Source organism: Podarcis vaucheri, assembly GCF_965113315.1.
Source record: "Podarcis vaucheri genome assembly, chromosome: 4".
NCBI lineage: Eukaryota > Metazoa > Chordata > Lepidosauria > Squamata > Lacertidae > Podarcis > Podarcis vaucheri.
In genome coordinates, this window is record NC_138762.1 from 39,994,949 (window position 1) to 40,017,762 (window position 22,814).

At 40.9% G+C, this 22,814-nt stretch overlaps 1 protein-coding gene across 3 annotated transcripts in view; it reads left to right on the forward strand.

The window, feature by feature from the left end:
• The window catches only part of NECTIN3 (nectin cell adhesion molecule 3), a 45,167-nt gene extending 40,991 nt beyond the window's left edge, over nucleotides 1–4,176 (forward strand). Inside the window, exons 8-9 of one of the 3 annotated variants that reach the window (XM_082219748.1) lie at nucleotides 918–1,122; nucleotides 3,984–4,176. In XM_082219748.1, the coding sequence (XP_082075874.1) occupies nucleotides 918–1,094 (177 nt within the window). In that variant the 3' untranslated portion in view covers nucleotides 1,095–1,122; nucleotides 3,984–4,176. Of the gene's footprint in view, nucleotides 1–917; nucleotides 2,911–3,983 lie in introns of those variants that run through there. The other 2 variants (XM_082219747.1, XM_082219746.1) reach the window with 2 other exon arrangements.
• The last annotated feature ends 18,638 nt before the right edge of the window (nucleotides 4,177–22,814 follow it).

Here is a 22,814-nt window from a genome sequence, read left to right on the forward strand (position 1 = left end):
TTCCCCTGAAAAACACTCAAGGAAGAGGTCACATGGACTGCTGAATCAAGCAGAGGGAGCAGGTGCCACACATTCTTCACTGTTGGGTTTTTCCTTCAGATGACCCCATGGTAAAAAATTGTCACTACTGTATCACTTGGGACGCGGGTAGCACTGTGGGTTAAACCACAGAGCCTAGGACTTGCCAGTCAGAAGGTTGGTGGTTCGAATCCCCGCGACAGGGTGAGCTCCCGTTGCTCGGTCCCTGCGCCTGCCAACCTAGCAGTTCGAAAGCATGTCAAAGTGCAAGTAGATAAATAGGTACTGCTCCAGCGAGAAGGTAAACGGTGTTTCCGTGCGCTGCTTTGGTTCACCAGAAGCGGCTTAGTCATGCTGGCCACCTGACCCGGAAGCTGTACGCTGGCTCCCTTGGCAAATAAAGCAAGATGAATGCTGCAACCCCAGAGTCAGTCATGACTGGACCTAATGGTCGGGGTCCCTTTACCTTTACTATATCACTTAGTATGGAAGATTATGTCCATATGCAGAATAAATGTGGCCCTTAAATGAAGCTTTTCAACCATTAAATAATACTAAGTTTTGAAGAATACTGTAAAAGGGAGAATAGGCCTTCATTCAATTTTTTTTTTTTTTTTTTACTGAACTGTCTTAATACTGTTTTAAATTGCATGTTGACAAATATTAATGGTACGGAATGTGCATTGTATTGAAGAAAGTATAAGTTACAGAAAGTCCATATCATTATACTATAAATTAAGTAATTGTATTTATTTATTATTTAGGATTCCACAGCAATTAGTACATCTAGTTTGAGTATTGTCATTCAAGGACATACCTTTTAAGAAGAAAGCAATATGATGAAGAAGCCAGATAGATTTTTGTATCATACTTTAATCATCTATTTTGTTTTTTTTTAGAAGATGGTAAACTGCAGGCAACTGAGCTATGAAGAAGAAAATTCTTTGGCTCATGATAGCCATCAGCAAATGTGCCCAGCTTTCAAGCAAACAAATTGCAAAGACTGGAGCAGCAAGAAGCATCCTGAGCCAGACAATAGAAGAGTGTATATCAATCCCAGGGAACATTATGTTTGACTTCTCACCTGTAAATTGATGATCAAAAGTAATATGACTTTTCTAATAACTGTTTTATATCATATGGATTTCTAGCTTATATGATTTAGGTTCAGTGAATGCTTTGCCTTCTCTTATTGTGGAAAAAATGAGGCAAAGGAAATGGGAATAGTAGTAAAACTCAAATTTGTAGAGAACAGTGTTTCTTAATGCTTTACTACAGTAAATATGTCTACCACAGATTTCTGTGTATTTTGAAATTTCTATGTATTTTTATTCAACTCAGATGGGGGTATAATGGTGAAATTAGAACCAATTTTTCTTAGCTATTCGTCTGAATTGTTTCTACCTAACTAACCCTATAATACTTACTGTTGTGAGTTTGTCCAATCTCCCCCACTCGGCAGCTTCATTGGCTGCTGCTTTTTGGAATATGGAAAGTTGCATTGCAATGACATTGCATCATGTGTTTTGTAATCTTAGATATTACTGGAAGGGAGAAGAGAAGGCATGGGGTCTTGGCATTTGGCTATAGCCATGAATGTTTGTAAAACAAGTGCTCATTTACTGATTCGTTGCCTTTTAGGAAATGCTGGAAGGTGTTGCCTACTTCATAAATGGACGGTTTTGCTATTGTCCTGGGTTAATGCTAGCCTAAATTGTTACCTTGCCATTTAAAACAGTGGAGCACAACTTTTCAGTATTCACTTCCATACCAGTGATTCTTACCTGTATCAGATCTTTTTTAGTCATTCGCTTAATCAGTCATACCAGAAGTAAAAATTGGAATATTGAAAAGGTAAAGAGTGACCTCATATACTACAGAAAGAGAAAAATAACGTAGCAAAAATAATGGATAAGCTGTTTGTTTTTGTTCCATTATTTACATGAGTGTAGAAAACAATTTAACAGGGAACCCGGTTGGATGCAGTTTCCCCTGAATTTCCCATATTTAGTATTTTTTAGCTAATTTCTTTGGCCCAATTATGTGTAATCCCGTAGCCATAAAGGGCTCCTACATTCAGTCTTTTCATTTACATTGCAAGGTGCATCGACCAGTTACTTTGCTGCTTTGTTCTCAAATGTAGTAAAAGGTTGGCTTCACCTAATGTGTCTTATTTAGACCTGCAAACAAGTGGGGAGGTCCTATCATGTTGCCAATAACAGGCCAGTGGGAGATGTAGATAGTTCTACAAGCCTACATTTCATTGGTTTTCATCCTTATTATGTGGAACAATGTTAAAGGTTCCATGGGGTTTATAGAAATGCAAATAGGCCTTTGAACAGAGTTTCAAGTTTATTGCTGAAGGTAAGTAGCAAAATAAATGGCAAGTAACCTTGAAATGCAAATTATGTACTAAGATGTAGCTTTTATGTAAAAAGCCTGGCTAAGTCAATTGTGCCTGTACAAAACAAATGCATTTCAGTTCTATATGTACAGAGGTGTAGCGTGATTTAGGTGCACGTTTGCCTACATGATTTTGTGTTTTGAGCACAGAGCTTAGAAAAATGGGTGAGGTATGTATAGGGAGATTAGTGAATTTAGAGCAGACTATAAAGATTCAATAAAGATGAATTTGATACACTGTTTTAAGGTCTTGTGTTGAAACACTAAACACATACTCATATTTTTGTTGCTTTAAAATGTATAAGTGGTTTTGCATTTTAAACACAAACAAACTTTGTTTTTAATACTTATATATGTGCCAATATCAGTTTGAAGAAATGTGAAAGTAGAAAATTTGCATTGAACTATTCTAAACATGCCTGGGTGGATAGAAGAAGTTGTTACATTTATTTCTGCATCGTAAGCAAAATAAATTGGACCCAAGCAGGATGAGTGGATTGGGCATTGGTTTTATGTATGTTCCCACCCCCATGTAGAGATTCATTAAGATCTGGTCTAAATCTCTGAGATTTCCCACCTGAGAGGTCTATTTCAAGACTCCATCCTCACTGGGTCACCTCTTTCAAATTTAACTGAACATGTAGGCATGACAGAAAGGGATTTACAGAATTTGCCACTAGGCATTTTTTTTGAAAATATGCAGCAGTGTCTGTGTCAAGAACCATGGAAAGTGTAGTTCCTGTGGTTCTTGCCATAGGCATTAACTTGCATTCTCATAGCACTGCTTAGGGCCCAATAGATTCAATGCTGTGAGTTGTTCCAACCATTACCAGGTAAGTTTGCAAAAGAGCAGTGGCAATGGCACTTCTCGTAGGGTGACAGCCCTCACTGGGCTCAGGCCAAGTCATGGGTTGTATTGAAATACCTGGAAACGGAATCATATAATTGGGGTCCCAAAGGTCATTACTCTAACTGTCTCCTGGTACAGAAAATTTACTATGATAGCAGTGGCCACTTATCAGTGATAAGTAGCTGTCCAGCTTCTGCTTTAAAAACCTCTAACAGGAAAATCCACCACCTTCCAATGCATTCTATTCCATTGTCAGATAGCTTGTAACACTTGGAAGTTCTTTGTAGTGTTTATCCCATTTCCGTTTTCTTGTAATTTTTCTGGTGGTTCCCTTGCTGCGAGAAGCCAAGTTTTAGGGAACCAGGCAGAGGGCCTTCTCAGTAGTGGCACCCGCCCTGTGGAACGCCCTCCCACCAGATGTCAAAGAGAAAAACAACTACCAGACTTTTAGAAGGCATTTGAAGGCAACCCTGTTTAGGGAAGCTTTTAATGTTTAACAAACTATTATATTTTAATATTTTGTTGGCAGCCGCCCAGAGTGGCTGGGGAAACCCAGGCAGATGGGTGGGGTATAAATATATTATCATCATCATCATCATCATCATCATTTCAGAATCAACAGCAGTTGAAGCAGAGTATCCTTTTCTGTCCCCACTGCCTTCTAAATTTATCAAAACATGTTTATAGTATGTTCTTTTCCTTTTGTCATCAGCTGCTTCAGAGGCCTGTTTTCAGGTAGAAAGGTAGGGCTCTTTTTTAAAAAATATGTTATTTCAATTGTTCTAGCAATAGGAGTATTACTTTTATATATCATGAGAATTGCATTTCATTCTTCAATATAGTATTTTATCTGGTTCACTTATTTAGGGCAAAGAAATCAATGTACTGTGGATTTTTTTTTTAAATCATACTCCATGAAATAGTTCTTATAGTTAAGTATTTGAGTATTAAAAATCTGAAGCACTAAAGCGTCGAGCTAGTAGAAGTTACACATTGGTGGAATTTTTGCAGAAAGTCATTCACCTCAACTCTAATTTATAATTGATACTGAGCTTTGAATTCGGTTGCAATTGAAGGTACTACAAAACATTTATCAACATAATTTGTTTTTTCCTACCCGTAACTTTGAAAGCAAACTTGTAAATTGCATGCTTACAACCAGTTCTTCTCTAGGTTAAAGATAGCTATTGGAAAGCCATAGCTAACTTCTGTCATCATAGTGGTGTGTCCTTCATCAAGGCCATGCTAAAATATATTTCCAAATGCTTTCTTTATTGCAGAAGCATATCTTAGTCTGTTACCAATACTAGTTTCAGCTTTCTGTCCTTATAAAAAAATCCCTAATAAACGGATTTGCTTGATGTCACTCTTGAAATGCAAAGTGGGGTATATGTGTGTTTAAAATGTATATTAGGGCAATTTTCAGCATACGTATCAGCTGATAGTTATGGCTTGACTCCTTTTATATTTTAAAAAAAAAATCATCGTAAAGTGAGCTGTCTGTAGCCTAGTTTAAAATGTTAATGAAAGCTTCCTCTTCACTTGAGCATACTTGCTTTATAGTGGTTGGAAGGTAGAAACTTCTATGGGCTATTGATGATTCTGCCACATCGCTTGTTAATCATTATGAAGATCATTAATGAGAAATGGGTTAAGAAGAATTCCGAACTTATTTTGCAAGAAATACTATACTGGCAGCATTAAGAAAAATATACCAAGGCTAACTCTGAATTGAAGCTGTGAACTATCCTTCAGAGTGAACTGTCTATCTACTGCAGCTCAACAGATGAGGCCGAAAATTTGTGTTTTCCTCAATGCAGACTGCCAGCAGATAAACATTTCTGTCTGAAGATGCTGCTGTCATCTAATCACTTTGGTTATGTTGGTCATCTTATGATGAAGTATAGACTGCATTATCCAAAGTAGCTTTCTATAAATACTGGTCATTTCTCCTGGTTCTTCCAGGTTTGGACTGAAACTTTTTGTTGCATTGGTTTTAAGGATGGGAAGGACTGGGCTCATGAAATAGGTTGTTGTTGCTGCTGCTGCTCTTGTTTTTCCATAGAGCAGGTGTGACCAGTATGGTGCCTTCCAGTGGTACGGTAAAGGTAAAGGGACCCCTGACAAATAAGTCCAGTCACAGACGACTCTGGGGTTGCGGCACTCATCAAGCTTTACTGGCTGAGGAAGCCGGTGTACAACTTCTGGGTCATGTGGCCAGCATGACTAAGCTGCTTCTGGCGAACCAGAGCAGCGCACGGAAATGCCATTTACCTTCCTGCCGGGGTGGTACCTATTTATCTACTTGCACTGCATGCTTCCGAACTGCTAGGTTGGCAGGAGCAGGGGCCGAGCAATGGGAGCTCACCCCATCGCGGGGATTCGAACCGCCGACCTTCCAAACGGCAAGCCCAAGAGGCTTAGTGGTGTAACCCACAGCACCACCTGTGTCCCGTTGCCCTCCAGTGGTAGACCCATGCTATTGGCAATGCCATTTGGGGTTGATGGAAGTTCTCGTATAGCAACATCTTATTGGTCCCTCATTAGTTACCCCTGCTGTAGAGTTCATGGCAACCTGGGGAAGTGTCAGTACTTGCTTAACACTGGATAGTTCAGATAAGATGCTGATGAAAACCAGACAACAATTCAGGCATCCTGCCTTAGGAAAAGCATTGAAATGACAAAACATCTAATGGTATGCAAAAATATTTTCATCATATTACTTGGGCTTTTCAAAACCTAGAGTTTTCCAGATGCATGTACAGTCATTTTTATTACATTTCCGTGTGAGATGGTAATGCAGTTTAACTTTTCAAAAGCATGTCAGATTATTATTTTTCAGTCTTGTTAACCCAAGCCCAGAGAATTGCATTCTGCATTGGTGATCATGTTACAGAACTAAATCAATTTCAGACTCTGAATATAAGCTGTCTACTCCTGCCTTTTGCATAGGACTAGCAATTGAGATATCACTATGTGTTTTCTGCTTGTGCCCAGACTAAGTTCTGGATTATTCAGCCATGGACAATCTGGCTCTCAAGGAGATGGGTGAAATATGTTGAATGTTGCTATACTTAACTGTATAAAGGAAATCAAAACTTGATTAAAATTTAGCAGCCTTCAATATTTGTCTGTATGAGACGCTTCAATTCATGATGATAAGGGAAGAAGAAACCAAATAATATTTGTTGCTGCATTCTAGAAAACCTTAGCTCAACTATAATTTTCCTACACTTGGAACAGTGTTTCTATACAGTTATTTGCCTGCTGTATCCCAATTCTCATGGTAAAATTCAGCAATGCAACCTAACATAATATTGTTTTATCAAGTGGAGATCTACAAGTAGCTAACAGAACTGTAGAACAAACAGCCTTACATTTTTGTGTTACTGTATGGTGTAGCGAGATCTCACTTGGTCTACAAAATGTGAATCACTCTGCCAAATACACTTAAGTCTACCCACTAACAGGAACTCCCTATACAATTTAAACTCTCAGGTGTTCACAATGCCTGAACAAGCCTATAGTGTCTTTTTGCTCATTGTGGACAGTTTGCTTTCTTTTCCTTTCTGTGGAAGGCTATCCTAGAAATTTCATTGCTGGTGGGTGAGTAGTGTTTTTCTCCCCTAGTCCCTGGACAGGTGATTTTGCTTAAATGTACCATACAACTGGAGTAGTGTAGCTAATATTACCATTATTATTATTTATTAAATCTGAATACTGCCCTTCACCCAAAGATCACTGGGTTCCCAACATAAAAATACAGTTCATCGTTGAAGTTGCTTCTGTGCATTCATAGAAATGAATTTTGAGTAATGCATGCCAGTGGCGGGTGTGACCAGAGGAAAAAGTGGACAGAATAATGAGAGAGACTCCTAGATTTTTGCTTCATTCCAGCCTTTCAAAAGTCAGAGGCTATTTCCGTGGATTCAGTATGCGCATTCAGCTGCCAGTCAAGTAATGAGAGTGTAGAAAAATTAACATGGCATGCGTGCATGTGCATGTCAACTGGTAAAAATTGTTTAGTTTGAATAAACCAGAGAAGTACTTAATAGCATAGAGAGAGAGAGAGACTCTTGATATGCAGTGCAGGTGCTTTCAAGACGATGTTCTTTCCTCAAACCAGAGTGAGAAGGGATCTCTCCCTGTTGCGTGCTAGCGGAGAGCATACCCAAATATAGAACAAAACAGTTCTGCAACATTTTTTGCTGCCCTGACGCTTTGACATTAACAATTGTGCAATGGATTGACTTCATAATCAGCACGTGCCCTGCAGCTTGGAGCCAGGGATGCAGCAGGGGTCCCAGATGGTTACCCAATGTGATCCCGAATTGGATTTGCTGCCACTCTTCATGGGAAGCAGAAGAGTGCCAGCACTGGGTAGTTGTATTCCAAACTGTCCCCATTTTTGTTCTACATACTTCCCCCTTCATTTTCAGCATCAAACTTGCTTCTAGTTTCTACAAGCAAAAAGGTCACCTCGTTCCTGCCCAGACAATGAAATTTCAAAAAGGATAGAAAACGTGTTTTTTTTACTCCCTTTTCCAATATTCCCAGATTAACCATGTTTTTTTTTAACCCACTTCCAGAATCTTTTGGTGGCTCAGTTCAAGTCATGGATTGTATTGAAAGAACTGGTTGCTGCAGCCTATATTGTTACCGTTATCATTGCTTATTGAATTTGTATACCAACCTTTATCCGTAGATCTCAGGGCAGTTCATAATATTATTATATGTTTAAGGAAGCTTTTAATGTTTGATGCATAACTGTATTTTTAATATTTTGTTGGAAGCTGCCCAGAGTGGCTGGGGAAGCCCAGTCAGATGGGCGGGGTATAATAATATAATATAATATAATATAATATAATATAATATAATATAATATAATAATAATTTGTACAGATGAAGCCCCAAGGTAAACAGCATCTGTTGGTTACTGTCCGTTGTACTGGAATAAGGGAACCTTTCATTGGGAAGAACCAATAAAAATGTGGAATTCACAGTAAGATGTGATGATTAGAGACAGGAGGTAGTGCTAACTGAACTGTGGCCTTTTTGTTAAGCCGATTCTCTAATAAGCTGGGAGCTCCAGGGTTTTAAGGTTAGTTTGGCCATTTCATTCTCCAACAAGTTTACAGTTAGGCTACAAGCACTATAATCCTCTGGCACTGAATGGGACACTTCATCCCTTTGCAAATATTAGGTGGGGAGGTTCCAATCAAAACTTATCAGTATCAAGGTGTTGGAGGTTTTAAAAATTGCATTCATCATCCTGTCCATTGACTAAGACTCAGCTAATGTTCTTCATCTTCCTTTGCATGTTCCAGGAATGGACATTGCATTAAAATAAAACTGATGAAGCATTAAGATCTTAGGAATTATTACAATTTGTATGTCAATTGGTTTTTCCTTCCTTTGAAAATAAATTTATGTCGTGATTAATTCCCTACAATCAAACTTCATATTTACTAGCTCACAGATTTTGCACTATGTATCCTTTTACAATTTTATTTATTCATTCAAAAACCTGTATCAGCTTTTCACTATTTGGTTCTCCAAGCAGCTTACAACAATAGCGTATGCAACATACAGAATCTAAAACATAAACCTACAAAATTAAAAACCTCAGGTATTTAAAAACTCCAGAAAAAAGAAAAATATGAAAAGCATTAAGTGTTCAAAGGCCTTGGGGAAAAAACCATTCTGAACAGGCATCTGAAACTCAGTAGGGAATGTTGCTTGCTTAACTTCTTGGTGGAGCGAGTTCCATAGATATGAGCTCACAACATTGAAGGCATGATTCCTCAATGACATCTGTTGTGCTTTTGGCTCTTGGGGAACCAAATGATCTGAGTGACCAACTTGGGGTGTCTAGGATAAGGCTGTCCTTACACCATCATGGCATAATGCCAGGGAGGTGTGGGAATCTACCCTCCTCTCTCCCACTCCAAGAAGAAAAACATGGATATCTATTTGTTTGTTGTTGTTCTGGAATGCCTTATGCATTATGATGATGGATAGAAGGTGGTGCTAAATGACCTCTGACCTTTTGTGATTTCCTAGATAAACTTGAGGTTCTTAATCTGAATTTGACATAGTAGCTCTATTAATGACTGTTCTGTCATAGTTCAGTTGCCCTGTGCATCCTTCACTGCCTTTCGTAATAAATCAAAGGCTGTCTGTAAACCTGATAATTAATGGAGTTGTAACTGCAGTTCAGTCGACTGAGGTCTGCTTAATCTTGGAGCTCTTTGGTTACTCCCCAAGCTTTTATCAAATTGCAACAAATATCTCAGTTCACTCTAGAAGCAACATATTTATTGCCAAGGCATAGAACATGATTGGGCTATGGCTAGGGAGGGAAGGATGGGGAGAGGATTGTAGTGCTCAGCTCTCCATAATGTGGCTGCACATGACGGTGTCATTTGTTAATACCAGATGTATAAGAAGGATGTTGACAAGCTGGAACGTGGGCAGAGGAGGGCTACCAGGATGATCAAGCCATTGAAGGTGCTTGAGCCCCCAATGGCACAGGTGGTTCCATGAGTGCCTCCAGACTGCACTTCTGATCTTCAGAGATGGGCCAAAATGGCACCCACCATTTCCCCTCCCCACGTACCCCAGAATAGCTTTTCCTAACCTGGTGCCCTTCCAGATGGAAGACATATGGAAGGGTACCCTAGAATGATGCCACATTTGACATACCATGGAGGAAATAAAAAGGCAGCTGGGCTACCAAAAGAAGGCTACCTCTTGCTGCCACAGAGGCCGTGGCTACAAGGAAAAGGAAGACACTCCCTTGCTGCTGGTTGGTGAGCTGCCTTGGATCCCGACAGCAATCTTTGCACATCTTCCCTGAAGTAATCATTGCTCTCTTCTTTCAGGGACTTAAAATATGACTGCCCCCACCCTAATTCAGCTGAAAGTGCTCGCTGGGGGAAAATATGTTCAGTCCTTTGTATAAATATTGTAGATCTGGGGGATGCAATTACCCATCCTTTGCATCTGAGTCATAAGAGATGACTTCAGCTGCCGGTTGTGTTATTCTGAAAGCAAAGCTTAAAGTATCTGCCTCTCTGGTGCCTCAGATGTAGCTATCATCTGCCCCATTGCATGCTGCTATTATCTTGCTGGGGAAGCATTTGTGCTTTGTAGCCACACATCCTGCAGGACTTCTGTTTTCAGTAAATCAAAGGCATAATTTGCAAACAATGGTACTTTTAATAATAATAACAACAATGGTGATTATGTTATGGTTCCTTCTTTGTGCCAACAATTTAAAGGGTGAGACTTTTTTGCAATACTGCTTGCGGGAGTGACTGCGGGGGCTGTTTCTGCATTTCATCATTTACTATTACACCACTGTTTGTATGTGTGATTAGAAGTTGCACCAATAGGCATTTTAAACAGCAGTGTATCTTTGAGATGCTGGAAAAACATTGGAAAGAAACCAGATGCGCACCTGTAATCTCTAGGCATTAGGGGCTCCTGATCCCAGCTTCCTGCAAAACATCTACGTAGCTACTGTTGAAGTCAGAATCCTGCACTAGACAGAACATCTGCAGGTTCCAGCAATACAATTGCGGCTAGCTCTTATACCATGGAGATAATCCAGACCCTTGCTACTTTCTTTCTTCCCCTTTTGTCAGCTGCATAAGACTTAGTTGAGCTGAATGCCACTCTTAAGATTTGAGAGAAAGAAAGAAAACAAGAATTGAATCTGACAGATGTATCCACCTCAGGGGCGGAATGGAGGGCACACAAGGGAAGGAGAGATAGGAATCTGTTAATAAGACCCATTGGTTAAATCTAGTCCTGACACTTTATTTGGATTTTTTAAAACCCAGTAAGATTTAGTGAAATCAAATGATGGAACCACTACTTGATTTGGTGGTACCCAGAGTTAGGTGCTATGGTGGATCAAATCTGGATTTCAGGGGTAAATATATAAAGGTGGTAGCATTTTCCCCCCTGTGACCAAATTTCTGAATCCTGATTGGCATATTTAGAATCCTAATGTTTGAATACCTAATGGGATTTGCCTTGTTAGGATTTGAAGTGCACAACTAACATTTATTTTACGGGTGATTCTTGCACATTTGATACTGTACCGAGAACAGGAGTTCACTCCAGGATGCTCAGTAAACACCACCACTGGTCATAAATAACACACAAGTGTACTTATCCAGCGTCATCGGCCACCATAGATGAGGGGCTGAAAATGAATATGTGGAATGTTTGGATTTCTTGAAGCACAGAGTATCTTGGTCAGTTACACAGTAGATATCCAGGCACCCTGGAAAATGGAAGGGTTGTGTTTCTTGGAAAGTGGGGAGGGATATTATATTTTAGTTTATGCTCAACTAAAAAGCGGTATCTGAAGAAGTGTGCATGCACACGAAAGCTTATACCAAGAACAAACTTAGTTGGTCTCTAAGGTGCTACTGGACAATTTTTATATATATTTGAAAAGTAGTCAACCTTTCTTTCCACTCCCTTGGCTGCCCAGTTCCAGACGGTTGTATCGTCCCCCAGTGTGCTGCTTCCCCTCACAACATGTGGTGGCATCACTTGTCTTCCCACTGACTGGTACTGTAATTAACCTGGCTCTAATTACATGCAATAGCTGTTTGCACAGGGAGGCTGTATAATTAAAACACGGAGGCATCGAGATTAAATTAATTCCACTAGAATCAACAGAACTATCCTGCAGGGAGGAACCCGTTTTCCTTGCAGCCTCTGCAACATGAGCTGTTACGGACCCACTCCACCTCAGTATCCTGGCTGTCTATAACTAAGCACACTCACTGATCAATATAAGTACAAGACCTTTTCATACTTGCTTTCTTCTTTTCCTGGTCCCCTGGAGTAACTGCCTCTGATCTTACTTATGTGGTGACTTTAATTATTTTGCTTCCATCTCATTTGTGTGCTGTAATTTAATCTTCATCTAATTACTTACCATTTGCATTTATTTCTCCTGCCCTGCCCTTCGTGCTGGTAGTGACCTATGCTGAGGTTTAGCCATAATCACCTGTGTAGTCTGCACGTAACAGCATTTTAATTTTATTTATATATTTATTTATTGGCGTGCGCGCGCACACACACACACACACACACATGTGTGTGTGTGTGTGTGTGTGTGTGTGTGTGTGTGTGTGTGTATAATGTCTTTGCCACCTTCTGTGTTTGAAAACAAAATGAATGTAATGGAAATTAAAAGCCAGTGCGGAATTAACCAAAACGTCAATTTAAGAGGCAGCATATATGCAGCAGCAATCAGAAAGCCCGTTTTTCAAAGTGGCACTGCAAAAATCCTACCAGAAAATGTACAAGGAAATCGCGGGGAAATACTTCCAAGTCCTACAACTTCTTTCTCTGCCTTTTAAGTCTTTTATCTCCCTGGATTGTGGGTGGTTTTCCGATCGATAACTATATCCCACATCTGATGATAGTTCCAGGTTCAGATATGCCATGATTCAGGAAGCTAGGGATGACTGTGAAGGAAGAGAGCTTCTCCACTTAGGTGCCATTGCGATCCACTGTATTAAGGCAGAGTTTGGCCTGCTCAGACATAATAATGAACTCTGTCTTACAAAAAGTTTCAAATAAAGCATTTTTCATCACCTATTCAATCAGGTCAAAACAATTTACAAAACATAAAGCAGGGTCAAGGATTGTTAGAAGTAAAGCATCTACTATTGCATAATCAATTGGAGTAATTGAGCGGACTATTAAAAGCTAGCTCGTTGGCAACTTCAAAGGAATACACATCTTTCTTGCAGCTTCCCGGCTACCCTTTTACTCCCTCCCAGCCCAAAAGTTATTACTATAACCACGAAGGAGAATGTGGTGCAGGTGGGGGGGTTGAACTGGTGGGGAACTGGGGAAGAGAGGGACATCCCAGCACTCATCCTTGACTTCATAAACCAGGGATCGGCAACCTAAGGCCCATGGGACGGTAGCGGCCCACAAGGCTTGTCTAACCAGTCCATGGCGACCCCTGCCACCCCTTGCTCTTACCAGTGCAGTGCAGGGACTGCCTTCCAGGTTGATGGCGCCTATGCGCATGGGCGCTCCAACCTAGAAGAGCACGTGTGCGCACACGCTCCGGCCCATCCGACGGACGGAGCGTCCACTGATAAAGTTGCTGACCTCTGTCATAAACAATGGCTTTCGAAGCCTGAAATGATTGTCCACATCAGGCCTGCCTTGGTTTAAAATAACAATAGAGAAGTGTGTCTCTTCTGACAATGGCCACGACAGTGGTACCTCGAATTACAAACGCCTCAGGTTGCAAACGCTTCAGGTTACAAACTCCGCTAACCTGGAAGAGTTACCTCGAGTTGAGAACTTTGCCCCAGGATGAGAACGGAAATCGTGTGCCGGCGGCGCAGTGACAACAAGAGGCCCCATTAGCAAAAGCACGCCTCTAGTTAAGAACAGTTTCAGGTTAAGAACGGACCTCCAAATGAATTAAGTTTGTAACTAGAGGTACCACTGTACTAATGATACACTGTCAGTAAAATACAGAAGTAGCTACACCCACAGTTGGCTGCAGGAGGTGATGGTATAGTCTAGCCTCCCCCAATCTGGTGTTCCCTACATGTTTTTGACTAAAACTTCCATCTGCTCATAAGCAGGTCTGGACTGCCTAGAGCTGATAGGAGTTGCAGAGAACCATTTTGGAGAAGGATGGCATATCCCCTTCAGTAACATGGTTCTTGATTTGCCTTGTGTTCAATCCAGATAAGAGTTCCGCAGAACTTGAAGGCATGTTCATTACATACCATCCATTTTTTTCCAGACCCAAAACTGGGATGCACATCTTCTAGGATGTGCTCCTAGGTGAGTCATGTGACCCTGCTTCATTCTCACCCTGAAAAAAAAACCTTTTTGGGGAGGGGTGAGATTTTGCATGGCATTCCGAAGCACACATTTTGGGCTGTTGCACAAGATCGTCACCCCCACCGCCCAAGAAAGCGCTCCTTCAGAGCAATATCGCAACGTGAGAGTGCGCAAAAGTGTCAAAACACTATTAATGATAAAAACTGGTTTTAAGAATAACTGTATTAAAATAATCCCCAAGCAATTAATTAATTGCTTTTTGATTAAATTAAGAGAACTGTTGGACTTTTCCCTCTTCACAAGCTAATCAGGGGTGGGGAGAGAGAATGTTCTGCTCCATATGCAGAAGAAAAGAGCAGAAAAAAATTGAAGACTTGCTTCTCTGCAGAGCAAACAGGACGACCGTAATCTGTTTTTGGAGTATGTTTTTGAGAAGAAAAATTCCTGAACGTATTTTGCCTCCAGTTTGGTTGGTTGCATGATCAAAGGGTGAATGTGAGATTAAAGTGAGTTGAAAAGGGATCAGCAACTCTGGGAGTTTGGACTCCTTTCTGTTCCATGTATGTCAAACAATAGTAAAATTTGGGGTGTTTTTTTTTAAACCTAACAAGCATTCTGTGCTCTGCTCCCATCCAGTGGCGTAGCGTGGGTTGTCAGCACCCGGGGCAAGGCAAGTAATTTGCGCCCCCTAACCCGTTGATTTGCGCCCCCTAACCCGTTGATTTGCGCCCCCTAACCCTAACCCCCAGATGTTGCGCCCGGTGCGGCCGGCCCCCCCTGCACCCCCCACGCTACGCCACTGCTCCCATCACCACCCTGTGGAATATTGAAGGTAGAAGATCACTCACGGAGACTTGCTGTGTGGTTTAGAACCTAGATCATCCAGGGTTCAAGATTGCACAGGGAGCCTCCATGAACCTTTTAGGGCGATGGAAATGGCAAGAAGGGGTTTTTGCATGTTCACCCACACTTTCCCTGCTGTTGTGTGCATTTTCCTTGTGAGCAGAGTGTACAGGATGCCTGTATAGACCACATAGGTGCATGTCAATGACCAAACACAGACCAAATATCTATGGCTTGATCAGCTCTAAAAGCCTTTGTTGATAGGGATTGTGGTCCCAATAATTATTAGGATTTCTGTGTCTTACATGTAGACGTTGTCCTGGCTGTCTTGGCAATACCTATATAGAATGATGGGGTATTCCTTAATGGATTTTCCTTTTCTAAAAAAAAACTTTTTTTTTGTCTGTTGTCCTTCCACATTCCTGAGACATTTCATCCGAGAATTTATCCTTATGTTTATTTCAAATTTAATTTTTGGGGAACTCTCATGGCAATGTAATGGTATGCATATGTCCCTTAGAAATCTTAGTAGATATTTTGAAACCCTCTTGCCCCTCAACAGCCAACCCCTCAATGTATTCACCAACCTTCACATTTTGATTAACATAGAATTTAACCTGCATAACACAAAGTCATGCAGATAGAGAAGCTACGCTTAAAACTACTTATACCACGAAATCTTGCAGCAATTTGCTGGAAGCACAAGACTTGAATAGATACTAGACTCACTGGGCATAATTTAGCTCTTAGCTAGAATGATGGCTTTGGAAAATGTGTAAATATATATATATATATATTAAAAGGCATCACCTTTTAAAAAATAATCAGGCAGCGCAGCAGGTCTTCAAATCTAGGCAATCTTATGTAAATGTTTTAAGATGCAACCATAGCCATTCAGTTTTCAAAAGTATCTTTGCCAAATGTGCTTCCATTCTCACTGAATTAAAGATGGCATAGCTGTCCAGTGATCACCCCCGATTTGCATAAATTTGAATCAAAGTCCGTAGGAAAATGTTTCTGAAAATTGAAGCAGTCATAGAAGGGCCCCGTGAAAATTGATAGCCTTTGGATGACAAGGACCAGCTCATATTCCCCCCTCACCACAAGACAAACAGTTTGTCATTAGTTCTAAATCAGCTCAGAAATGAGTTTGCACTGATCTTCTATCCCTGACCTGGAGTGGCAGCCTTTCCAGATTATCCTTTTTACTACTGCATCACTTGTTTGCAAGGAATCCAAATGGATTTTTTTCCGAGGTAACCCTTTTGTTGTTGAGATGTCATCCTTTTCCAACAAATGACAGCATTTTGTCTCTGTGTGAGGCGGTGGTTGGAGATCACTCAATTTTGCTCCCAGCTGGCACATCAATTGCAACCGAGAGGGCTGTACAGAATGTGGTTCACAGGTGGCCTGGGTTCAGCGCTGGAGCAAACAATCCCCTTCTTATCTTAAAACAGCAAATAGGGCATGCAGCTAGTTATCCTGCAACATGGCTAGATGCTCACAGAAGAACCATGGGTGTTTAAAATCCTCTAATATGGCTTTGGGGCTTATTCTGAGACTAACTGCAGAAAGGTACTGAAACTAACCCTAGTTGGGTGAGTTGCTGATATGTAAGTGGGGGCAGGCAGGGGAAGTATAGTGAACACTGTCACTATTCCCAGTGTGTTGCCATCCTCTGTTGCTCTCCAGCTCACAGAGGGTGAATATGTGAAGGATTTATTTGTGGATGTTCCCCATGCAGTTTAGAACTTCAACTATGCAGGTTCACAAATTGCTTGGGGGCACACTATCACACACAACATACTGTTATGAGTTCGTGGGGGCTAGGCCTGTATAATCCCCGGATCCAGCAGGTGTTAGAATTTAATTAAGGCTTAGGGCAGGAGTGCCCAAACTTTTTTTCAAAGAGGGCCAGATTTGATGAAGTGAACATGCGTGATGAGCTTTTTTTAGGATTGAAGCTATTGAGATTTTTTTTTACGATTTTACCCCCAAATTGTTGAGCTTTTTTTAAGGATTTGACCCCAATAAGTAAACTGCCACAGGGGCTGGTTTTGTCCGGATTAGGCCCCCAAAACGGACATTGGACTTGCCTGACTTAGGGTGTTAAAATGGGTGCCAGAACCATGTGTATTACACTTTTATCCCCTTGAATCAGCATATGTTTAAAGGCCAATTAACACTCGTGTATTGAGCTGTGTGCTAGACACTTTTAAATCCTGTAATCAGCAAGTGTTAAAAGCTATTTAAACTAGGATAACTTCCTTTGTGGCGGTGATAGCCTGGGTGTTGGGCCATTAAGAGAGCAATAGATCAAAGGAACTTGGTGTGAGATGGCAAATAGGTGGGGCCTCTCTCCCTCAACAGATAAAGCCAGAATGATGTGAGTTAGGAGTTATGTGATGGAGAAGCAAAGCAGCAGGCAGAGCATGTTTAATGATGTTCAATGTCTGTTTGGATCCTCTTGGAGTATTACTGATATGAACTCTGCCATCGTAAGTATGTGTAGAGAAACCAAATATCATAAAGACACCACAGTCTCTGCTGTGCCTCATTTCCAACCGGAAACTAAAACTGGGCAAGTACTGGGAATCCCTGGAATCTTGCCCTGGCTGAAGATTGGTGGGACACACAAAAAGACATTTAAAGGCTGTCCACCCACCACCACAAATAATCCTAGCAGCTGTAGTTTTGTTAACTGATCTGGGAATTATAACTCTGTGAGGGGTAAATTACATCTCCCAGGATTCTTGTGGGTGGGGAAGGATGGGCTTGAAAAACCTCCCAGCGAACAAACCACAATGAATGATCAGTAACAGCCAATGTTGTCTAGTCTCCCTGAAAACAAATCAGGATGAATGCTCAACAAACAGGTCATCTGAAAGCACCGAGAATAAAAGCAATTTTAACTAATCCAAAAGAAAACAAATTAAGATTTCACACTTGGTTTCCCCACCACACTCAGATAACATACAAAACTACCATCATTTCTACTCAAAACAAACAATTCTCACCAAGGCTTTTCAGTAGTTATGTATGTAACGGTTGGCATATAAAATTCCAAGGAACCCTGTGGGGTCTTTTTCATAATGATTGTATAATTCCTTGTAAATGCTAACAAGCAGCTCAGCATGCAAATTAACCGAAGTGCTCAGTTCTTTTTCTTTTTCTCTCTATTAACACCCTCGAACTGTCTGTGTACTAAACACCACTTGCCCTTGCTATGCAACACATCTCATGGTGGCAGAACAGTCCTTCCTGCTCTCTCCAGTTGACTGGATCTGTTTTGCTGCTTCTTCACAGGGGTGTAAATCTTGGCCAAACGACAGGTCTTTGCCGTTTTCTCCACTGAATTATTTACTTGCCTCCAGCCTTTATTTGCTCATTTGAAACCCCATGATATCCTCTATTCATCAAGGAAACTGCCTCTGTTGAGTTTATAAAACCCTTGGCTCCCGGAAAGATATATGTGTGCTTTCCATGAAAGAGAGAGAGGGGTTATGGACGTAATATGGTTTGCCTGTAGATTTTCTGATTATTCTTGCATATAGCCTGAATGGCCAGCCAATGGCCAGCAAGGTCAGAGGTTGGGAGTTCTTCCAAACTAGACTCAGAAAATCACCATGGGAGTTCTGAAAACACATACCTCAAATAAGAGGAGTTGCTACCATTGCAATATCACAGTTGAGAGAACTCCATTTTCCATGCATCCCTACGAATACCCAGATGCCAGAAAAAGGGAAAATAAGGAGATTTTCTTCCTTACAGTTCACACCGCTGCTGCCTTGCTGCTACAAATGGAGGGGATGAAATCTGATTTAGTTCACATTTAATGGTGAACCTGCCACAGCAGCACTTTCTGAAACAATATTTGAAGTGAAATGCAACCATCTTCCAAAACTCGCACTTCCTTCAATTTTGCCATACAGTTTTCCAGCAAAATAATGTGTAAATATATATATATGCATGGATTAAGGGAAAGTGTGCATGGAAATGTATATGTGAGCGAATTTTGCTTTGCAAAAATGTGTATTAGGCAAAATTGCATATAAATATATGTATATTCAGAGTAAGACCCAAAATTGCTGCTGGATTGTCATGAGGATGTTTTGAAAATGTAAACCGGTGTGAAAATGTGAAGGACTGAATGAGAACGAGAATTTAAGATTGGGGAAATGGCTCCTTGCCACCACCAATACATGCTTTGTCTGCAGAATATTTAACCCCCGCAAGGTTTAACTCTTTGGTTAAAAGAGTTACATAACAAGTAATGGGAAGGATCTGTTTGAAATCCTGGAGAGTGGATTCTCATTGGAGTGGACAATACTAGGCTAACTGGACATGATCCTGGCAGAAGTCAAAATACCATGATTAGCTTTCACATTTTCAAGCCACTTAGAGCTGTTCATAGTCCTTGCTCATGAATGAAGAAACTGCCCAGATCCTATTTTGAAAATCTATACAGGAAAGAAGGCTGCTTTTAAAATCTGGTCTAGATTTTGCAATCTAGTTAAAATTCTAACAAATGCCTTCAAACATCAGGCGTGTTTTTAAAAGGGAGTGACTCCTTTTCAACGGATGTCTTCAAAGGCCTTGAATTAATGCCAAGTTTGAAACTATTTGCAAACTGATGAAATTTCAATTTCACAAAATCAAAAGAATTCAGAAAGTTGCTTGAAGAGAAAGTAGAAGGAAAAACAGCAACTTTGGTCCAGAAGCGATGCATATTAAACCCTCTTTCCCAGAGCCTGCTTCTGCAATCAAAACGAAAGAAAGAGAAATATGCTGGTTAGTCATTTCTATTCAACTCTGGCGAAGTATGTTGATGATTCACGGAACTGAGCAAGCAAGCCAACAGGACTGCAGTACTTGCCGCATGTAACTGGACAGGAAACATCAGAGCTAGTCAGCCTTGAAGAGACGTGTTAATGGCAAGAAGAAACTCAGTGCAATTTCATATGCCATCAATCTTTTCCAGAGCTATCATTTCTGGACTTGGGTGATCAGCTGGTGGTTGCCTGTGGATTGGAACACACATCCGGACCAGAAAAAAAAGCTGCAGATGGCTGTTGCATGTGTTTGGGTTGGTCTTGTGGGTTTGTGGCAGTCCCAGCTCTGGGTTTCATATTTTCGGTGGGGTGGGGATTGTGTTGGTTTTGGACGAGACATCCTCTGTGAACTCCCCTTCTTCAATGAAATTCCTCACCCCTGGTTTCAGCAGCTGCTACTGCATTCACCATTGCTGGTGCTGCTCTCTGGCCAAAGAGTCTGTGGATGAGCAGCTGGTAGCAATTGCTGCTACTGTTCTTCTGTTTCACATGCCACCTCCACTGTTCACACCGAGTCCATCATATCACATTCTCTTGCCTTTATCACATTCTCTTGCATTTATAAATCACTTATTTTTTAAAAAGCCACCCAGGCAACATAAAAACACTGCCATTAAAACAAAATACCATACTTTTCCATCTATAAGACGCCCCCATGTATAAGACTATTTTGGGGGACTGAAATTTCAGAAAATTGGTGGAGATGGCTAAAAGTTGTTGAGCTTTCTTTTGCAGAGGATTGGCCAGAGTTGTTGAACTTTTTCTGGGGTGGGGGGATTACCGAGGGTTGTTGAGCTTTTTAAAGGGGGGGTGGCGAAAATCGCTCACGCGTCACAAAAAACGCATTGTGTCTCTCCCCTTGTCAGCAGAAGCTGCCAATCGCATGCCCAATTGCAGCAGCGTCGGCCAGTCAACACCACCCATTGACGCAGCAACCAATAACATGCACAATAGCTGCTAACAGACACGGCAGCAATCAATCAAACGTCCACCCTATGCACTACCCATGTATAAGACAACCCCCACTTTTTAGCAAGATTTTTTTTGGGGGGGGCCTAGTTTTATACAGGGAAAAGTATGGTAACAAAAAACATCTAAAAGAGTGTTATTAAAGCATATAAAATCAAATAAAAACAGCCATGGAAGCACACTTTTTAGTACTACTTTTTGAGAGCTTGTGGCCTGATTTTCATGTTCCCCAGGAATCCTTCCTAGGCAGAATGGGAAGAAAATAGAATAATTCTAAGGACTTGTTGTGCAGCTTTTAAAGAAGGTGGATTTAGGAGCACGGGTCTAATATCTTCAGCAGCATTCACATCCATCACACTAGTATTCATCGCAGCAGACATGCCCTGCACATGCAGCCAGGAAAATTAATAATAATTTCATTTTCAGCAATGGTTAATTTAAATACAGAGGCTCTTAGAAGTAAAGAAAGATGCTAAAGCAATAAAAGACAAAAGTTAATCATGCTGGCTGCCTTGCCTCATTATACGACAGCTGTTGGAGTCTGTTATTTGGTTTCCACTGAGGGGGAATTATAGATCTTCTCAGCTGCATCTGCTTCCATCCATTCTGAAGACATTCCTTCATTGTCGAGGGATTGTTTAAGCAATAATTCGACCTTTCTTCTGTGATATTGCTGCATAATTAAGATCAGATAACTTATATGATATAAATGAGAAATAAATGGAGATTTGGGATGGGAGCTGTTGAACGGCTGCTGGAGGTCCAGTTATTCCTCAGCATGAGTTTCTCATCTGGTACTAAAGTGTTGTCCAAAACAAGTTCCAGGGGCCCTGCTTATCTGGGTTGCTTTCTTTGGAGGAGAGATCACTGGCATTTTTGTAATGTTGCATACCTGCTGGCTGCCTATAGCCTCAAACAACTTGCACAAATACAAAGCCAACAAGGAGCATTTCAGAAAGAAGAAATGTAGTGAAGCCCTGTTGAGACGAAAGCAATTATACATAAATGACGATGTGAACGATGTAAATTGTAAAGCAATTTATGTATCTGTTTACACAGAATGTGCACATGTGTTATTTTGTTGTACAGAACTATGGTGAGAAACATTCACAGCAAGACTCTATGCCATGTTGACAGGAAGACAGGAGGAAATTCACTTAATAGTTTGTTCTCAGCAGATTCCCCCAACAACTCTAGATAGAAGTCATAGTAGCAAATAAACAACTCACAACTATACCAAGATTGTAGCAAATTGAATCAATAATAAAAGCAACAACAATAGTTTTGCACAACACAGGGCTACGGTCAGGTCAAATGTAACAACAACAACAGCAACAACAACACTTAAAGCACTGCTAGTTTCCAAAATATTCTTAGTGGTAAAATGAATCCTAGTTTACAAATGTTTCCCAGAATTTCAAAAACAGCTCTGTTTAGCTTGCTAAGCATTTGATTCAGCTTTGAGATGTTAGAAAACGATGGCTCTTTCATAAACATGGAGCTGCTAATTGATAGTGCTTGGGCATTCAGTCAAGAGTGGATTGCTCATGCTCCACTGAATAGCTATCTCATGATTTCACTGTAAAAATGTCACTAGCAGTGCTGGCTAACTCCGCCAACAAGATGACACAAATGCCTGGTCTACCCACACAGCAGAATGAGGTGGAAGAATGCTGAGGTGGGTGGACGAATTTTAGGCTGCAGGTAGGGTATAATTTGTTACAATTATGCACACACAGAGACCTTAAAAATGAGAAACCAGTCAAATGAGTGAGCTCCCTGACATGTTTTCCATTTTCATGTAGGTTGTGGTGCAGTAGTTCAAAGAGGCAAACCTCCCCCCCCCACTTCGTGATCAGAAGTGGTACCCTCCATTTTACATCATTCTGCAGTAAGTGTGGAATCGGCCTCAGTGGCTGCTAAGCAACCCAGTGGCTCCTACATGGTAGGTTTGGGAGGGGGGGATGTTGGAGAGATGGTTCATCATCTGCAGTGCAAACAGATGACACCAATGTGGTTTTGAAGAAGGATACTGAAGAGTATGCATCTGA